Source organism: Medicago sativa, chromosome 7, assembly GCF_051527215.1.
Source record: "Medicago sativa cultivar Bolivia chromosome 7, Bolivia_mono, whole genome shotgun sequence".
NCBI classification, from domain to species: domain Eukaryota; kingdom Viridiplantae; phylum Streptophyta; class Magnoliopsida; order Fabales; family Fabaceae; genus Medicago; species Medicago sativa.
The window spans coordinates 20,794,261-20,811,515 of NC_140755.1; the positions used below are offsets into that span (position 1 = coordinate 20,794,261).

The 17,255-nt window shown below is 34.2% G+C and overlaps 2 protein-coding genes, 1 long non-coding RNA gene and 1 other non-coding gene across 7 annotated transcripts; 2 read left to right on the forward strand and 2 right to left on the reverse strand.

The window, feature by feature from the left end:
- The first annotated feature begins 829 nt into the window (after positions 1 to 829).
- Positions 830 to 4,169, forward strand: LOC146904952 (uncharacterized). Of its 4 annotated transcripts, none has more exons than XR_015018183.1 (6): positions 830 to 1,328; positions 1,411 to 1,506; positions 2,250 to 2,901; positions 2,998 to 3,069; positions 3,167 to 3,278; positions 3,879 to 4,169. It is a non-coding gene; the product is annotated as an uncharacterized LOC146904952 (long non-coding RNA). The 4 variants fall into 4 exon arrangements; XR_015018181.1 differs by having other exon boundaries at positions 2,250 to 2,426; XR_015018182.1 differs by having other exon boundaries at positions 2,250 to 3,069; positions 3,167 to 3,388.
- A 3,932-nt stretch (positions 4,170 to 8,101) lies between these two features.
- Positions 8,102 to 9,856, reverse strand: LOC146904953 (uncharacterized). The gene has a single exon (XM_085726974.1). The coding sequence runs from the start codon at positions 9,818 to 9,820 to the stop codon at positions 8,246 to 8,248; it is 1,575 nt and encodes a 524-aa protein (XP_085583100.1). The 5' UTR covers positions 9,821 to 9,856; the 3' UTR covers positions 8,102 to 8,245.
- Positions 9,857 to 11,408: 1,552 nt separating this feature from the next.
- On the forward strand, positions 11,409 to 13,108 carry LOC146904954 (uncharacterized). Its single transcript, XM_085728403.1, has 2 exons — positions 11,409 to 11,892; positions 11,997 to 13,108. Exons 1-2 carry the CDS (start codon positions 11,409 to 11,411, stop codon positions 13,106 to 13,108), a joined length of 1,596 nt encoding a protein of 531 aa, XP_085584529.1.
- A 2,868-nt stretch (positions 13,109 to 15,976) lies between these two features.
- On the reverse strand, positions 15,977 to 16,083 carry LOC146904955 (small nucleolar RNA R71). The gene has a single exon (XR_015020753.1). It is a non-coding gene; the product is annotated as a small nucleolar RNA R71 (small nucleolar RNA).
- Between the last annotated feature and the right edge of the window lie 1,172 nt (positions 16,084 to 17,255).

Here is a 17,255-nt window from a genome sequence, read left to right on the forward strand (position 1 = left end):
TAAAAACTTATTCTTTCAAAAAAAAAAAAACATCTCAAAACTTATGTCATATTATATGCAACCAAATCTCAATTTCAAATCCTTTACTCGATAAATCATAGATAAATTCAAATGGTGATCCTATTAATATCTATGACTTTAACAGAGAAAATATATGGGGATCATAAGTATCAATGACAAGAACAATATTCAAAGGGTGTGTTCCCCATTTTAATAAACACTTTAACATATAGAAAATAATCAAAATATCAATAATATTAATAGTGAAAATATAAGATAATAATCGTTATCAACTCACAGTTAAGAAGAATCAACTAAGTTTACTTTCCAACACTCCTAAAGAAGCATGTGAAGCGTTCAACGTCTTATCTCATAGAGCCTAAATGAACAACTTTCGCAAGTGGGTACTCTTCTTTAATTTTTACTCAAAGCTTAAACATTAACCTCAAAATTCTACCAAATAGCACTTGGACTATAAGATAGATTTGCTTTGATGCATAATTTTTTTGTGGGTGTTTAATTTGAAGAAGAAATTTTATGGTTTGAAAGAAAATGAAGATTGTAAAAAAAAATAAAAAAAAAAATAAGAAAAAGGGAGAAGGAAATGGGATGGAGGCTAGGGATGGAGATGAGCTATGCTGGACCGGACTTTGTAAGGCCTAAGTCTGACCAACTTCAAAAATGATAAGTCTGAGTGTGGCCTATTATCCGTCATAGACATATTTTTAAGGTCTGGCTTAACCTTTTTAAAGGTTTGATGAAGTCTGAAAGCCTATTTAAAAGTCTATTTTACATTAAGGTCTAGCAACACCTATCAGCCTACTACTATCACTACAAAAAACGCGCTCAATTGCGGCGGTTTTTTAGGGGAGGTTTTAGAAAACTCCCGCAGAATGGTTGAATAAGTGACGCACAAGTTTATTGTGGTGACAAATACTAATCAATTTACGGCGGTTTTGAAACCCCCTCAAAATTGAAGGGATTTTTTCGCTTTTTCACTTATCCCGCTTGATTTTCACGGATGGCGCACTTATGTTTTTCACTTCCCTCTAATTTATTTTATTTCATTAAAACAAAAGAAAATAAACATATCAATATCACTCTCTCTCTATCTCTCCAAAACCTTCTCACTTCCAGTTCATGAAATCTCTTCTCACTCACTATATGGAAAACCAAAATCCCATCTTATCTCATCGACCTCATCTCATTCTCTCTGCAACCTCTCACTCTCATGAAGGAACCCTTCTCACTCTCACCCTTTCAAAAACCCTACGTCGCTGTCACGAAGGAAACCCTCTCATCGCTCCATCACCCTCTCCCTCATAAAGGTATTTTTATTCTTTTCCATAGATCAATTTGTTCTATCAATTGTCCTGTCTTTGAATTGTTTAATGAGATTGATGATTTTAGGGTTTGATGTGGTTGATTTCAATGAAAAATGGGGATTAGGAACAGTCAAAATTTGGATGTTAAGTCATTCTTCTCACTCGAAACTCATCTATAAAGGTAAGTGAATCACAATACCCATCTTTGAATATTGATTTGTTTGCTGCTAGATTCTAATTTTGGGTTTTAGCGTTTTAGATTTGGGATTTGTTATTCATGTGCTCCTTCAATTTGGGTTTTAGGGTTTCTAATTTGGGGTTTTTGATTTATATAAGAGACTGAGTTCCAACTACTTACTCTAGTCTAATGTTCTTATTTTATTCTAGTTCCATACTATACTTTGTCCTGTAGGAAATTATACCAGAGATGCTTTGGCAAAGTCCATATATATGCTTGCTTACTCTTTAGATGCTTTGGCAAAGTTCCATACTATCATTTATTTAGACATTGTTAATGAAAGTTCTGATCTTTGATCTGGATTTAGTAGCTATTTTTTGTTTATATTTTATTTGTTTTTACTATTTGAATTCAATCTTTGAGTAATTGGATTCACCTGAAGGCTTATTTGATTTTCTTTTGGATTCATTATGAATTCATTCAAGATTGTACTCTTTAGTTGAACATGGTTATGGCTATGGTTTTTGTTAACTTGTAAACTTCATTGTGGTCTTTGGAATAGCAGCAATATGATTAGCTTGTTATAGTTTTCTTAAACTAACTAAAGCATAAATTTGTAGTATGAAAAGAATTTGCATGAGCTCCTTTTCTTTTTGTTTTCATTTTTCAATGTTCTTCTCCATGTGATGACTCTTTGACAGCTTGACTTGTTGCTTATTGGATGTTAATTTTATGATTATGATCAGGTATCTAATCAGTACAGTAGGGGATATGTATAAATCAAATCAAAGGAAGCATGTATTTTTTAAGGATCTCGTATAGACGTGTCACACATTCAAAACCCTGTTCGTGGACTTTCTTAGTAGTCATCTCTCTAAAGTTATTAAGGATAAATTGCTGGATATTGGTTCTGAGTATGAAAGGTAAGCACTAATCAAGCATTTGCCACAATTTTCATGTTCACACCAGAATCTACATGTTCACACCAGAATCTAAATGATTTCCCACAATTTTCATTTGCCAAATTGCAAGTTCACACCAGAATCTACATCAATCAGACTATCAGAACTTAGATTGGTTCCTTGGAACCAAATACACGACTTAAAGGCTTAAATTAGTCTCTGTTTTGGTGTTTATTGGATGCTTTTCTGCTATGCTTACAAAAATTATAGTTTTGCAGCTTCAGTGTGGTTTAAGTTTGGTGTGAGGTCCCTAGTTTTGGGTGGTTACGAGTGCCTTGTTCTCCCCTGTGATTTGGGTGGTTAGGAGTGCCTTGTATTTTTCTTAGTTTCTTTCTGTTTCTGATTCTGATTGGGTGTTAGGAGTTCCTTTTAGTTCTCAAAATTACTTTTCATAGTTACTTTGTGTTGGACAAATCCTTAGAAACCAGTGTGAAAGGTTAGCAATCACAATCATATTTCTTTTCAAGTATGTTTCCAATTATTTCTTTACAATCATATTTGTGTTTCTTTACAATCTTTTTTTGGTTCACAGAATCTTGCTTCAATCACGCTCACTCGGTCCGCAGTCCACTTTAGTTTGCTTTGTCAAAATCCATCTTGAAAGGTTAGCAATCACAATACCCATCTTTTATTTATTTTGTCATAATATAGTTCATTTTGCATTTCAGCTCTTATATTTTCTCATTTTTATGAATATGCAGTCATGGTTAAAATAAAGAAAATCGATGCAAACCAACTCGTGGAGAATTGTATCTTGAAACCCAGAAATCAAATAATGCATCATTTGTAAATGATGCAGCAAAGGCTGCAATGGTAAAGTTAAATTTGAATAAACAATTGGTTTATGGTTGTATGTTTGGATTTGAAGCATTCTAGTTTCGCAGCAACACATCAAACGTTATTTGTTTAAGTTAAAACATGAGGTATGAACACCATAGTAACTGAAGGCTCTAAACAAGTATTGAATGCTTACTTATATCTTGAAATATAATAATACTAGCCTAGGAGAATCCAATCATTTTCTTATATTTGTTGAGTGTTTTCAGCTGTATATTCAAGACGACATTGATTGGGCCTAAGCTGAATCCAATCATTTTCTTATATTTGTTGAGTGTTTTCTTTTAGAGAATGTACATATCTTCTGAGTTATAATATATATTCCGACATATGCGTTAGACATTCTTTGGTACTCTACACTTGTTATTTCAAGCGAAGACATGTTTTAGAATTGAGAACTATTGTTTAGCAGGGTTCTATGAAGTATTTTAATATGGTCTATCAAGTATTTTAATGTGGAACATGATTATCATATGGTTCGTAATTGTGTTTGTTTACTGCTGTAATTTTGTTTTGTTTTTGATGAAGTTTCGTCAAGTATTTTAACTAATGAAGTGTTTTCTTTTTTAATTTCAGTCGAGCTTAATTCATCTTTGAACGCAAGAAGATCGTTTGGTGGAGGCAACATCTGATGTTTTTAGAGTATAATTAAGATTATATGTTAGAGTTTTATAGTTTATATTAAACATCAAATCACACTTGGTTAGATGTTCAAGTAGTTATTTGGGAAGTTGAACAAGAGTAATATTAGTTGCAAGTTTAGTTCTGATGATATCCCTTTTAGAGGAAGACATCTTTTATGCTATTATAAATTATGTGTTGTATTGTTACATTTGATATTTCATTATATATGAATATTTTTAACTACATATGTGTTATAATGGTTATATATTTATTTTGGAATTTTGAGTGTAATGATATAATTTATTAGATATTTACAATTCCAATAAATTAGAAGAAAAAAGAATAAAAAAATAAAGAACCACGAAAGTATAAAAACACTCAGTTAAATTAAAAAAAAAATATTATCGTATTTGAGGAGGTTAATAACCCCCACAAAATGGTTGACATACTGCGGGGGTTTTTTGGATGCAATACCAGCGGTTGGCCAAAACTCCCGCAAATAATTTGTGGGATTAGAATAAGCGGGGGTTTTGAAAACTGCCGCAAAACATGTTGTGGAGGTTAAAAACCGCCGCAAAATAGTGAAAAAACCGCCGCAATCCATGCGCGTTTTTTGTAGTGTATATAGGCCAAAACTTATGAAGGCATAAAGCACACAAATATGTCTGCTACTAAATAACGAAATCCTACGAATGTCTAATCACACTAATATATCTGCTACTAAATAATCAAATCATATGAAGGCTTGAGTTTATGAAAAAAAAACAACAATATCAATAATGGAAGATATATTATACATAAAAAGCATAGTAGGTCGACCTAACATACTTAATTGGCTTTTTTGTAATCCTTAGGTTGATCTATTTAAGTAAATAGACTTTATAAAAAGCTTCATCCTGACCTTTTTATTAAATGAGCTGAGCCGAGCTAGACTTTAAATAAGCTAGGTCATAGCCCTTGTCAGACGGCCTGGCCTGTTCCCACCCCTAGATGGAGGATGCTAGAGAGCATATAATGAAAGAGGAATACGGGAGAGAGAGTGAGATAAATAAGGTGGGTTGGGGGTGGCTTATATTATTTGTTTGGCTAAAATATGTCATTGGTCCCTGTACTTTGTAAAAGTTTTGCTATTGGTAGTTCTGATAAGTCCAAGTTAAAAAAAACAAAATTATCGGTGTGCCATGTGGATCAATCATTCTACGCCACGTGGCACATTAAAAGATAAAAAAAATTCCAACTTTTTTATTATTATTTTATTCATTATTTTTTAATTTAAAAATATTATTAGTCCCTGCACTTTCACACTTTCAGTATTTTTTGATATTGGTCCTTAAATCTTTAAAAAAAAGACTTTCAAAGATATTAGTAGTTTTCTCTCAAAAAAAAAAAGATATTAGTAGTTTGTATCCACACAAACCAAATCATTTAAAAAAAAAGATTCAAGGATAACAAGCATGCCCTAAATTTCTTAAAAAAACAAACATGACGTGAATTGAATTGGATATGATTAAATTTTAAAACGAAATTGAATGGAAGATGTAAAACAACAAGATTTTTAAAACGAAATTGAATGGAAGATGTAAAACAACAAGATCTGAGAAAAGATTTGCATAATTTTCCACTTAAATCGATCCAATCCAACAACCACTTCAACTCAAGACCTATAAATAGTGTACTTGTTGATACAAATATTTGCACAATATTAATAGATCAATCAAAAACACAAAATGGCACACGATGATGCAAGATCAAAGGATGAAGTCTCGGTCCTTGTGAGTTTAGCTCAGTTGGTATAGACAATGCATAATATATGTAAGGTCCGGTGTTCAAACCCCAGCCACCACCAAAAAAAAAGGATGAAGTCTCGCTTGTTACGTATTACAACATTAGAACCCAGCTACATGATCCACTGTCCGCTCCTCTCCTCCCTCGTTAACTATCACTCGGTTGGAAATAAACTCTTTCTTTATTTCCTTTTGTTTATGTAAATGGATTTGAATCTATTAATAAAACCTAAAAAGTTTTTGTTATTTTAATTTTTTGGCTTGTATGAAGTTGATAAAGAGAGCAGTGAAGGAGTTGAATGAGAAAAGTGGCTCGACTGAGGAAGATATCTCCGAGTTCATTAGAAGGGAATATGATAAAAATTTACCATTTGATCATGCATCTATTCTTCGTATTCATCTTAAGAAGCGTTGCATGAGTGGAGAACTTTTATGTACGGAGAATGGGAAATATGTTTTTGTTGATTGTGAAAGTGAAGTGGAAGAAGAAGACGATGAAGAGGCGGAGGAATGTGAAGAGGAGGATGAAGAGGAAAAGGAAGATGAGGATGAAGAGGAAAAACAAGAAGAAATTTGAAAACTGGACGATAATGATCATGCTAGATTGTTATTATCTTTTTTAGGAGTGATTTTATAGCACTGTGGTGTTAAAACTACTTGAATGCATCCTTAAGCTTCTTTATGAATGAACATTTATTACACATTACAAAAATTTAGTTATATTTTTCTAAACACGACTTTTGGGGACTATATTCAAAAGCTTGTAGTAATCTTTTCATTTCACAAGGAGTAACAGTTACACATTTTGTTTCATAAAAATAAAAAAAAAGGCATCACATTTTGTAGAATTTGTCTCTAGATAAATGAATTACTGAACCACGACCTTCTTTTTTGTCAAAAAGTAAAAAACAAAGTCCCTCTTTTCTTAAAACATGAATGCAGAGATAACACCAATATGATAAAGAATATACACTATAACAATGTAAATTATTTTCACACTATCATCAAATAAAAAACCACATTTCCGCCATGTCATTTTTTAAGTTAATTTAAAATAATAAATAACTGTTTAATATCACTCACAATTTGTTTGTCTTCTTCCTCACATGATTTGTTCATCTTCATCCCCAGCCCATCACACTTATATATGCATCTATCCTCCTCATTGTGTGTGGATTCTACGGAATTTTCTCTCTGCTACTGTGCAATAACGGTTCCTTCATGTGTTACATTGAAATGATCAATAATATTCGGTGATGAAATTTACAGTGATGCATATAGATGGAAAATATATTTAAAAAAAATTGTATTGGGACATGACAAAATATTGTGTTGTGTGGTAATATGGCATGTGTGTGAAACATGTTTTATACCGGTAGTGCGGATCCAATAAAACATGTTTTACACACATGTCATATTACCACACAAAACAATATTGGGGTTAGATTCTAGTATTGGGAAACATCTTGGTAGTAAAATCATTGAGTCTCTTGGCCACGGAAAGAGGTTCAGGAAGATGGTAGAAATTAGGTTTGTTCTTAGAGAGCTTGTTGAAGCTAATTTCTTGTAACTCTTTTGTATCTCTCTTTGTAAATAACTCATTGACAGTGAAGTGGAGAGATCTCTCTCCTCCAGGTGAACAAATTCTTGGTGTGTTGTTCTCTATACTCTATTCTCTTTATCTTGTTTGATATTTGGTTTGATTGTGGTTTGTGCTTTGCAATTAGTTGTTAGATATGATCTAGATTTTTTGTTGTTGCTTGTGGTCATTTTAGTTATTGATTGTCATTGATACTTGTCACACACATCTAAATTTATTGGTGTGATTTTGAGTTGCCGAATTCACCACAATATTTAATATAATTTATAATATTACATCTAAGCACATTAGTAATTGATGTAGATCGAAATGTTTAAATTATAGAAAATTTTACAAACTATATTGTTTAACAAACAATACAAAATATAATTTAAAAGTAATAAAAATAATAATTTATATTTACTCAAGTGTCTCGGCATGTAGTTCTAAACAAAAATTTTGATGGCCTATAATTTACTGGTCTTTTTAGCTAAATAAACTTTAAAAAAAGTTTTGACTTTGTCAATTTAACATAAAATATGATTTAACATGATGTTGGTTGAGTCATATGTTTCTATCGGTCGGTTTGATATGTTTTTGTCCCTACTTGACTAATAAAGGATTTTACTTTGGTAAAGAACAAAATATCAAAACAAAAATAATCTTTCTATCAATATTTGTTTTTGTCAAAGTGATGCATGCATCGAGATGGTTGCTCTTTTAAAAATGAGTTGCATATATTGCTGAAATATGTAGTCGTTGTACAAGAGATAAATAACTCTTAAAAACAAACAAGAGATAAATAACCCTTAAAAACAATAAGTAATTCATAAAAACTGTTTAACCACATCAAGGTAACAACACTTTAGATAATCCATAAATATCTAACTCTCGAAAAATTTCTAGTAAATGATAAAGCAATTCAACATCAATCCTAATATTATGACAACAAAATTTTATTCTGAAGGAAATCCAGGGTTGAAGTTGTTCCTGTAATTATTGTCAACAAAGTTCGCATTAAAACTCCGCATCCCATCTCCATTAATATTGCCGCCAAAGTTGTTTTGATGAAAAGTCATCATATCAACACCACCATTGCTTGGATTTTCATGTGGAGGTTTCCACATGTTGCTACATGTATCATCATCAAAACCTCCAAAGTTTCTGTGAACTTCAAAATTTCTTTGATGAGACAAAACATCAACATTACCAACACCATGATTTGTATGTGGTGGTATCAACATGTTGCTACCAGTGTTGTTATTAAAATCTTCAAAGTTAAATTGGTCTCCAAAATTTTCTTGAGGAAGCAATGTATCACCACCACTAAAATTTGCATGTTGTATCCACATGCTGCTATCTATGTTGTCATCAAAACCTCCAAAGTTTTCTTGATCATCAAAATTTTCTTGAGGAGGCAACAAATCAACATTCTCATTCAGATTTGCATGTGGTAGTATCCTTGTATTGCTACCTGTAATGTCATCAAAACCTTGAAAGTTGCTTTGACCTCCAAAATATCCTTGAGGAGGCAACACACCTACACCACCACTAGGATTTTCATGTGATTGTATCCCAATATTGCTATCTATATTGTTAATAAAATGCCCCCGATTTCCATGAGGAAGAAACATATCATGAACACTACCACTATGATTTTCATGTGATGATATCTCCATGATACTATCAAAATCTTGCAAATTATCTTGAAAAAACGCTGCATAAAAACCACCACTAGAATTTTCAGGTGATGGTATTCCCATGCCACCATCAAAGTTGTTATCAAAATTGCCAAAATCGGCTTGATTAGCCAAGTTATCACAACCACCACCACTAAGATCTGTTAGTGGAGGTATCTCCATGCTGCTTCCATGGTTGTTATTGAAACCACTGGTCATTTGATCAACTTTCTCGACCAAATCTAACAAGGGTTGTTGGTTCAAAACATGTCCATACATGTTAACCCCAGAATGTACCCCATCACCATCTTCTAAAGTAAAAGATATTGGTGCCAACGTTGGAGGAGGATTATTAAGAGGCAAGATCTCCTTTTCTAAATGCCTAGACATCTTTCTAGTGATCTTAATTTTTTCAAGTGTAAAAGCAATCAAACGATTCAGCACATCATGATCAAAATCATCTAAAGACTTACCTTCGTTTTCAATTTGATGCATATAAGCTCCCATTAAAGTCTCTTCATTTTCTTTTTCGATCTTTGCAAGGCTTGCTTCAAGTTTTTTGCCCTTATCCTTCAAAAAAGTCAATTGGTCAGTCTTATTTTTCGATTGTACATCCAATGACATTGACTCATACTTGGTTATTAGGTCTTCAGCCACCGTAGGAGATGGCCATATTGATGGTTTTGTATCACCTGGCCCAAACACAACCGCACATGCCTCAATTCCACATAAGATTGTCACCTGCTCCATTTTGGTGAACAACCCTTTCAATCTTTTCTTATAACGCGCCTTTCTTTGAGTATTATTCTCAATCAATTTGGATGTGATCTTCTTTTTTCTGATTCTAGTCATGACTTCTCTTAAGAGAGTATTTTCTTTTCTCTCTCTCTTTTTTCACTCTCTCTTTCTCTTTCTATATATCATAGTATTCTCAACATAAAATAAGACATGTATATATAAATAAGATTTGTAACCGAAGTAAATGAAAGAAATTGAAGAAAAATATTATAAAAAAGAAATTAATGGTCTGTAAATGGAATGATTTAATCACTCTCTGTGTAATTAATACATATTTTGCTTACTATGACCTACCATCAAAATTTATTTGAATAAAAAAATAAAATTAAACTATTATTAATTTCTTTGGTCAATTTCTATATAATAAATAAACATAAAAATAAAGTAATATTAATTTTTCAAATATTTTGATATATTTTAATATAATTTTCTTTATTATTATATTAAATATTAACCCCAACATTAAATTTTTTAAATAAAATATTTAATAAGTAATTTCTTTGGTCAATTTCTATATAATAAATAAACATAAAAATAAAGTAATATTAATTTTTCAAATATTTTGACATATTTAATATAATTTTCTTTATTATTATATTAAATATTAACCCCAACATTAAATTTTTTAATTAAAATATTTAATAAGACTTGAATAAAATAGATTTTCTTTTAACTTTAAGAATTTATCATATTAATTGTCAAAAAAAATTTGTATCATATTGTTGACTTTGGCCTCCATTCCTAATCTTTGATTCTTTTAGGGTCGGTTTGGTGCACATGAGTTGATATACATGATATGTGATAAAACAAGATAATACTTTGATAGAATATAGACAAGATAAACAATTACCCTACTATGTTACTGATACGCACATGATACTAAACGTGATAATTTTTTTTTTTTGTATCATATCATGAATTCTTTCTAAATAAAATTATCATATCATTCATGTTCTGGTACACACCTCATAATAGTATAATATACACGCTCTGGACACTATTATAAGCAAAAATTAACATTTTAGGTTCATTTATTGCTGATAATAGTGACCGGAGGATGTATATATTATATATATTTAAATGATAACCTTTCAAGAAAAATATATTTAAATGATAAAATTAGTCTTATGTAACGATTAGATTTTTTTCATATTATTTTGTAATATTTTTATAATTTTTATAATTAAAAAAATTACATAAGTAATTAAATAGTTTTATATTAATCTTAAAAAAGTCAACATGACTACAAAATAAACAATATATTTTTTGTAAATCTTGAGTAACTAAATAATTCTATTTTATATAAATACATGAATGATATCTGTATATATTATATGTAAATGACAAAACTATCTTTTAAAAAAAAATTATAGGGTTAAATATGTTTTTAGTCCCTATAAATATGTCAACTTTTCGTTTTAGTGCCTCTAAAAAATTTCTTCAACTTTTAGTCCCTAAAATATTTTCCATCTTCACTTTTGGTCCCTCCTTTAAAGCAAACTCATATGTAGAATTCATATTTTTGAATAAAAGTTTATATAAAAAAGTCATAATATTATAAGACTGTAGGAAAGTATTGAGAGCGCGGCTGACTCTCAACAAAGGGGACAGGCCTTTATCTGCGCGTGAACTCAGAGATAAAATGGGGAAGATTTGGAAGACAACAGCAGGTTGGAAAATGGTGCCGCTTGGTAAGGGTTTCTACGATTTTCATTTTGAATCGATGGATGACTATAAGAAAATTTGGGCAGCAGGTACGGTTAATCTCAAGCCTGGTTTGTTGAGGTTCTCACAATGGACCAAAGACTTCAAGCTCTTGGTGCAAAAACAAACTCATGTTTCGCTTTGGATCCGTTTGGTAGAATTACCGCAAGAATACTGGAGAGAAAGAACCTTGAAGGAAATTCCAAGCGCCGTTGGAACACCTATTGATATTGATGGGCCGACTAGAAATCGCACCTTTGGACATTATGCTCGCATTTTAGTGGACATCAATTTATCGAGGAAAGCATATGACGAGGTTCTTGTTGAGCGTGATGGCTTTGCGTTCATGGTGGAGATACAATATGAAAGAAGGCCTTTGTTTTGCCATCATTGCTATTCCATAGGTCATAGCATCTCAACTTGTAGGTGGCTAAACCCCACAGCCGCTAAGGAAAAAATGGATCGTGGGAAACAACCGACGAAGGAAAATTCAGGGGCGCCCACTAAACATCTTGGGGGGGTGCAGCTTCTACCTCGGCCTTGGGAGGTACTGAAAAATGGGTTCCTTGTACTTCCACTGTTACTACCACTACCAGGACGACGGTCCCAGTTCCGCAACCATTTACTTCAGTTCCGACACCTGTCAGCATTATTCATCAATCAATTCCGGTCTCTCTACCTGCAGTGCCGATTTCAGTTCCAACATCTGTCAGCACTTCCACTCAATCAATTTCGGTTTATTTATCTGCAGTGCTGGTTTCAGCTCTCTCATCAAGCTCTTTCAGTTTGCCGCTTCATAATGTTTTTGATCACATTGAACGTAACACGACTGATGAGTTAGCATTGAATATGCCGGTGTTGGAAAAGGTTGTTTCCCCTGTAGCGCACGTTGACGTGCATTCTGTAGAAGTGGAGAAGACTCATCAGACATCGCGGGAGGAGTTGGAGAACCCCACGGTGACTGTTGTCTCTAACCCGCTTCTGGATAGTGTGAAAAACAATCATGTGAATCAGAGGGAGCTGGAGAAGAGTCCCATTGATTCCAATGAGCGTGATTCACACTCATCCCCTCTTAGGCGTGAGGACTTACGGCCTGACGGGGTGGAGCAGATGCATCAGACATTGCGGGAGGAGTCGGTGATCCCCGTGATAGATGATAATTCTGAGCCGCTTCAAGATGGTGTGGAACATGATCATGTGAGCCCGAGGGAGCTGGAGAAGAGTCCCAAGGGTGCTCGTGAAAGTGTTTCAAGACCATTCAATGTTGAGCATGTTGGCATGCATGAGGATTTGGCTTCTTTACCGTTGCATCATGATATTACTCCATCGGATCATTCAAATTCATCTCTTAATATTGCGGATGTTGCTGTTGGTTCGCAACCTATTGAGCACTCTTATACTGAAGCTTATAACGTGGTTGATGGAGCTTTAACTTCGGTCCAGGAGCAGATTGAAAGTTTTCCTCAGAAGCAGGAGGTTCATCCTAGCAAAAATATTCAACATGGAGTAGAATTGTGGAACAGGGTCCGTGAGTATGATGCCAGATCAGCTGCAGAAGCCTCTGTGGGGTTATTGCCTGTCCTTATGATAGGGCCAAACCGCAAGTTCACGGCCTATCGAAGTAATAATAGTAAGTAAAGTATCGTTCCGCTAGGGAGTTGTTCAACTTAATTAACTTTTTAAAGAATGATTAGAAGAGGAGAAAGTTTGTAAAAGGAGGTTTGATTGCTGAAAGTGATTAACAATAATAATAAAGAGTCTTGGGATTATTGGTTTGTCATAATAACAAACCCTTCACTTGACAAGACTTAAACATCTAATTTCATGGTTTACACACTAATTTCTAAAGACCGGTTTCCCTTAGCCCCTCACCTTTCCGATGAAAGTCCGGTGAGAGTTTAATTCTAGCAACCAAGCCTATTTCGCTGACTTGATTACTAGAAGATGCATAGAGGATTAAAACTACTCTTGTCTCAATAATTGCAAAGACTATTTCACTGTTTTGCAATTATTGTCTAGATTCACTTGTTCCAACATCAAAACTCCGCTCTCGCTTTATGAATTGATGTTTGGGATGATGGATTAACGATTATCAAACCCTCCGCTTTCGCTTCCACAGTTCGATAATTGTTAATCCACGTTAAGACGGTGAATCTAGATTAGAAATTAGGGTTACATAAAATTAGGGTTTAAGCTTGGCTTGTTTAGGATTATGTCATTAGACTCCCCAACAATCCCAAGACGAAGAAGTCTACTCACTCATGTTCATCGTAGACATGGGGGAAGAAGAGAGAAAATAACGGTAAAGTAAAATTGCGAGAAAGAAAGTAAAGAAATAAAGACTTTTATTGAAAATAGAAATATTCTAAGCCAAAGTAAGGTGAATGTTTATGGTGGAGAGCTACTCTATTTATAGCTTTACAATCGACTTAGAAACTAAGCAACTAAAAGGATAAAACGGTAAAGCTGCAACAGGGTAACTTGGGCTTGAAGAAAAGCAACAAAAGTGGACTCTGGGGACGGGCACGGCCGTGCCACATGTTGGCACGGGCCGTGCCAAGCTTCTGGTAAGGGGGATTTGTATTTTTGCCCCGTATCTTCGTATTCTTGCGTTGTATTTGCTCCAGTCCTCTTTCTTTCGCTCCAAGGCACCTTCAACCATATATTCATTCCTAAAATAAAATAAAAAGTGATGAGTCATAGATAGTATAATTTATTGCCTTATTTAGTTTAGTTTTATTTTAGATTTGATTTAGTTTTATTGCATTTTATTTTATATTAGAATATTTTACTTCAAATTATGTTTTATTTTATTTTAGGAATAAATATATGGTGGAAGGTGTCTTGGAGCAAAAGAAAGAGGACTGGAGCAAATACAGCGCAAGAATACGAAGATACGGGACAAAAATATGTTCCCACCAAGTCAGAAGCTTGGCACGGCCAGTGCCAACATGTGGCACGGCCGTGCCACCTCCCAGAGCCTCTTTTGCTGCTTTTTCTTCGGGCCCAAGTTACCCTGTTGCAGCTTTACTGTTTTACCCTTTTAGTTGCTTAGTTTCTAAGTCGATTGTAAAGCTATAAATAGAGTAGCTCTCCACCATAAACAATCATCTTTTACTTTGTTTATTTCAATTGCTATTTCAATAAAGTCTTTATTTCGTTTTACTTTCTTCTTTGCAATTTACTTTTATCGCATTCTCTCTTCTTCCCCCATGTCTACGATGAACATGAGTGAGTAGACTTCTTTGTCTTGGGATCGTTGGATAAGTCTAATGACGTAATCCGGATCAAGCCAAGTCTTAAACCCTAATTAATTGTTACCCTAATTCCTAATCTAAATTCACCGTTTTAACATGAATTAATTATTATCAAACTGTGGAAGCGAACGCGGAGGGTTTGATAATGGTTAATTCATCATCATAGATATCAATTCATAAAGCGAACGCGGAGCTTTGATATCCGAACAAGTGAATTTAGACAAGGTTTGCGAAACATGAGAATAGTCTAGCAAACCTTGGGACATATAAAGTTTCGATCTTCAAGGGTCCCAAAGGCAATCACCCATGAGAATAGGTGTGATTGTTGGAGGGATACACTCACTGACTTCGAGAGGAGCTGTGATATGCTAAAGAGAAACTTGTCCTTAGTAATTAGGATTAACGTTTAATTATAAGTTTAAGGCTTGCTTGTGAAAAGATTCGTTATTATGATGAACCAATGATCCCAAGGCTTTTTAATATTATTGTTATTTACCTTCAAAAACTGCACTCTCCAAACTTCTTATTTCTTTCCCTTCTAATCAATTATAAAAAAGCTAATTGGATTGATCAACTCCCTAGCGGAACGATAACTCTACTTACTACTATTACTTCGATAGGCCGTGCACTTGCGGTTTGGCCCTATCAAGTTTTTTGGCGCCGTTGCCGGGGAGTTAACTAATTTAATTAGCTTTTTCTTAGTGATTAGAATTCTCTCTTCTTCTTTCTCTTTTTCTTTTTATTTTTAACTTTTTATTTTTTTGTTATCGTTAACTTCTTGGGTTCTCAACCTTGTATGTGAAGAACTAGAAATCAAGCGGTATTCATACCCGAGATCGAAAGGTTCTTACATAGAAGGAGGAGAGCAGCACAAAATAACACCGACATGGCCAATCGCACTCTCAAAGAGTATGCAACGCCGTCTACGGCTGAGCCACAAGCTGTTATTGTGTACCCAACGGTTGAGGATGACAACTTTGAAATCAAGCCTGCCCTACTTAACTTGGTGCAGCAAAACCAATTCTCGGGATCCCCCACTGAGGATCCCAATCTTCACATCTCTGTTTTCCTACGAATTAGTGGAACCATGAAGGAGAACCAAGAAGCCGTAAGACTTCATCTCTTTCCCTTTTCCTTAAGGGATAGAGCTAGCGCTTGGTTCCATTCCCTCGAAGTCGGTTCCATTACTTCATGGGATCAGATGAGGCAAGCATTCCTTGCCCGTTTCTTTCCACCATCTAAAACCGCTAAACTTAGAGACCAAATCACGCGGTTTAATCAAAAAGATGGGGAATCTCTCTATGAGGCGTGGGAGCGTTTCAAAGAAATGCTAAGACTTTGTCCCCACCATGGCCTAGAGAAGTGGCTTATAGTCCACACTTTTTATAATGGCTTGTCTTATACCACTAAGATGTCTGTTGATGCAGCTGCAGGTGGAGCACTTATGAACAAGAATTACACGGAGGCGTATGCCTTGATTGAAGACATGGCTCAGAATCATTACAAATGGACCGACGAGAGAGCCATCTCTAGTTCTTCACCCTCCAAAAAGGAGGCAGGTATACACGAAGTCTCTAACTATGATCACCTTGCTTCTAAAATTGATACACTAACTGAAAAACTTGAAAAATTCAATGTTAGTGCTATCAATTCTGCATCTACTCCTTCTTGTGAAATATGTGGTATAGCTGGTCATGCTGGTGTTGATTGCCAACTAGGTAGTGCTATTAATGGTGTTGAGCAAATGAATTATGCTCAATACAACCAAGGGATGCGACAAAATCAAAATTTTTATAAAAACCAAAATCCCTATGGACAAGTAGCACCACCCGGTTATGCAAACAACCAAAGATTCACTCAAAAATCCAATTTGGAAATTTTGTTGGAAAATTCTATTGCCAACCAAAACAAACAACTTCAAGAACTCAAAAACCAAACTGGATTTCTGAATGATTCTCTTTCCAAGCTCAATACCAAGGTTGATTCTATTGCTACTCACTCTAAAATGCTTGAAACTCAAATCGCTCAAATAGCCCAACAAGTGGCTACATCTTCCCAAACACCGGGAGTCTTTCCTGGTCAAACCGAAGCCAACCCCAAAGCCCAAGTTAATGTCATATCTTTTAGGGGTAGTAAGTTAGGCGAAACTTTTGCTAAGGTTAAAAACATTGGGAAAGAAAATGTCAAGCCCTTAGGTGATAAAGTTGTGATAGAAGAAGCTAAACCACTTGAAGAAAACAAAACTCCACCCCCCTTAAATCCCGAAAAGCTTAAATTAGAGGGTAAGTTTGAAAAATTTGTTAACATACTTAGGAAGATTTGCATTAAACTTCCCTTACCTGAAGCTTTGTCTAGGATGCCTCTATATGCCAAGTTTTTAAAGGAAATTTTTTCAAAGAAAAAGGCTATAGAGCATAATGAGACAATAGCCTTGGCTAAGGAAACTAGTGCAATCATCCAAGAAGCACCCCCTAAGCTTAGAGATCCAGGTAGCTTTGCCATACCATGTGAAATTGGGAATGAAACCA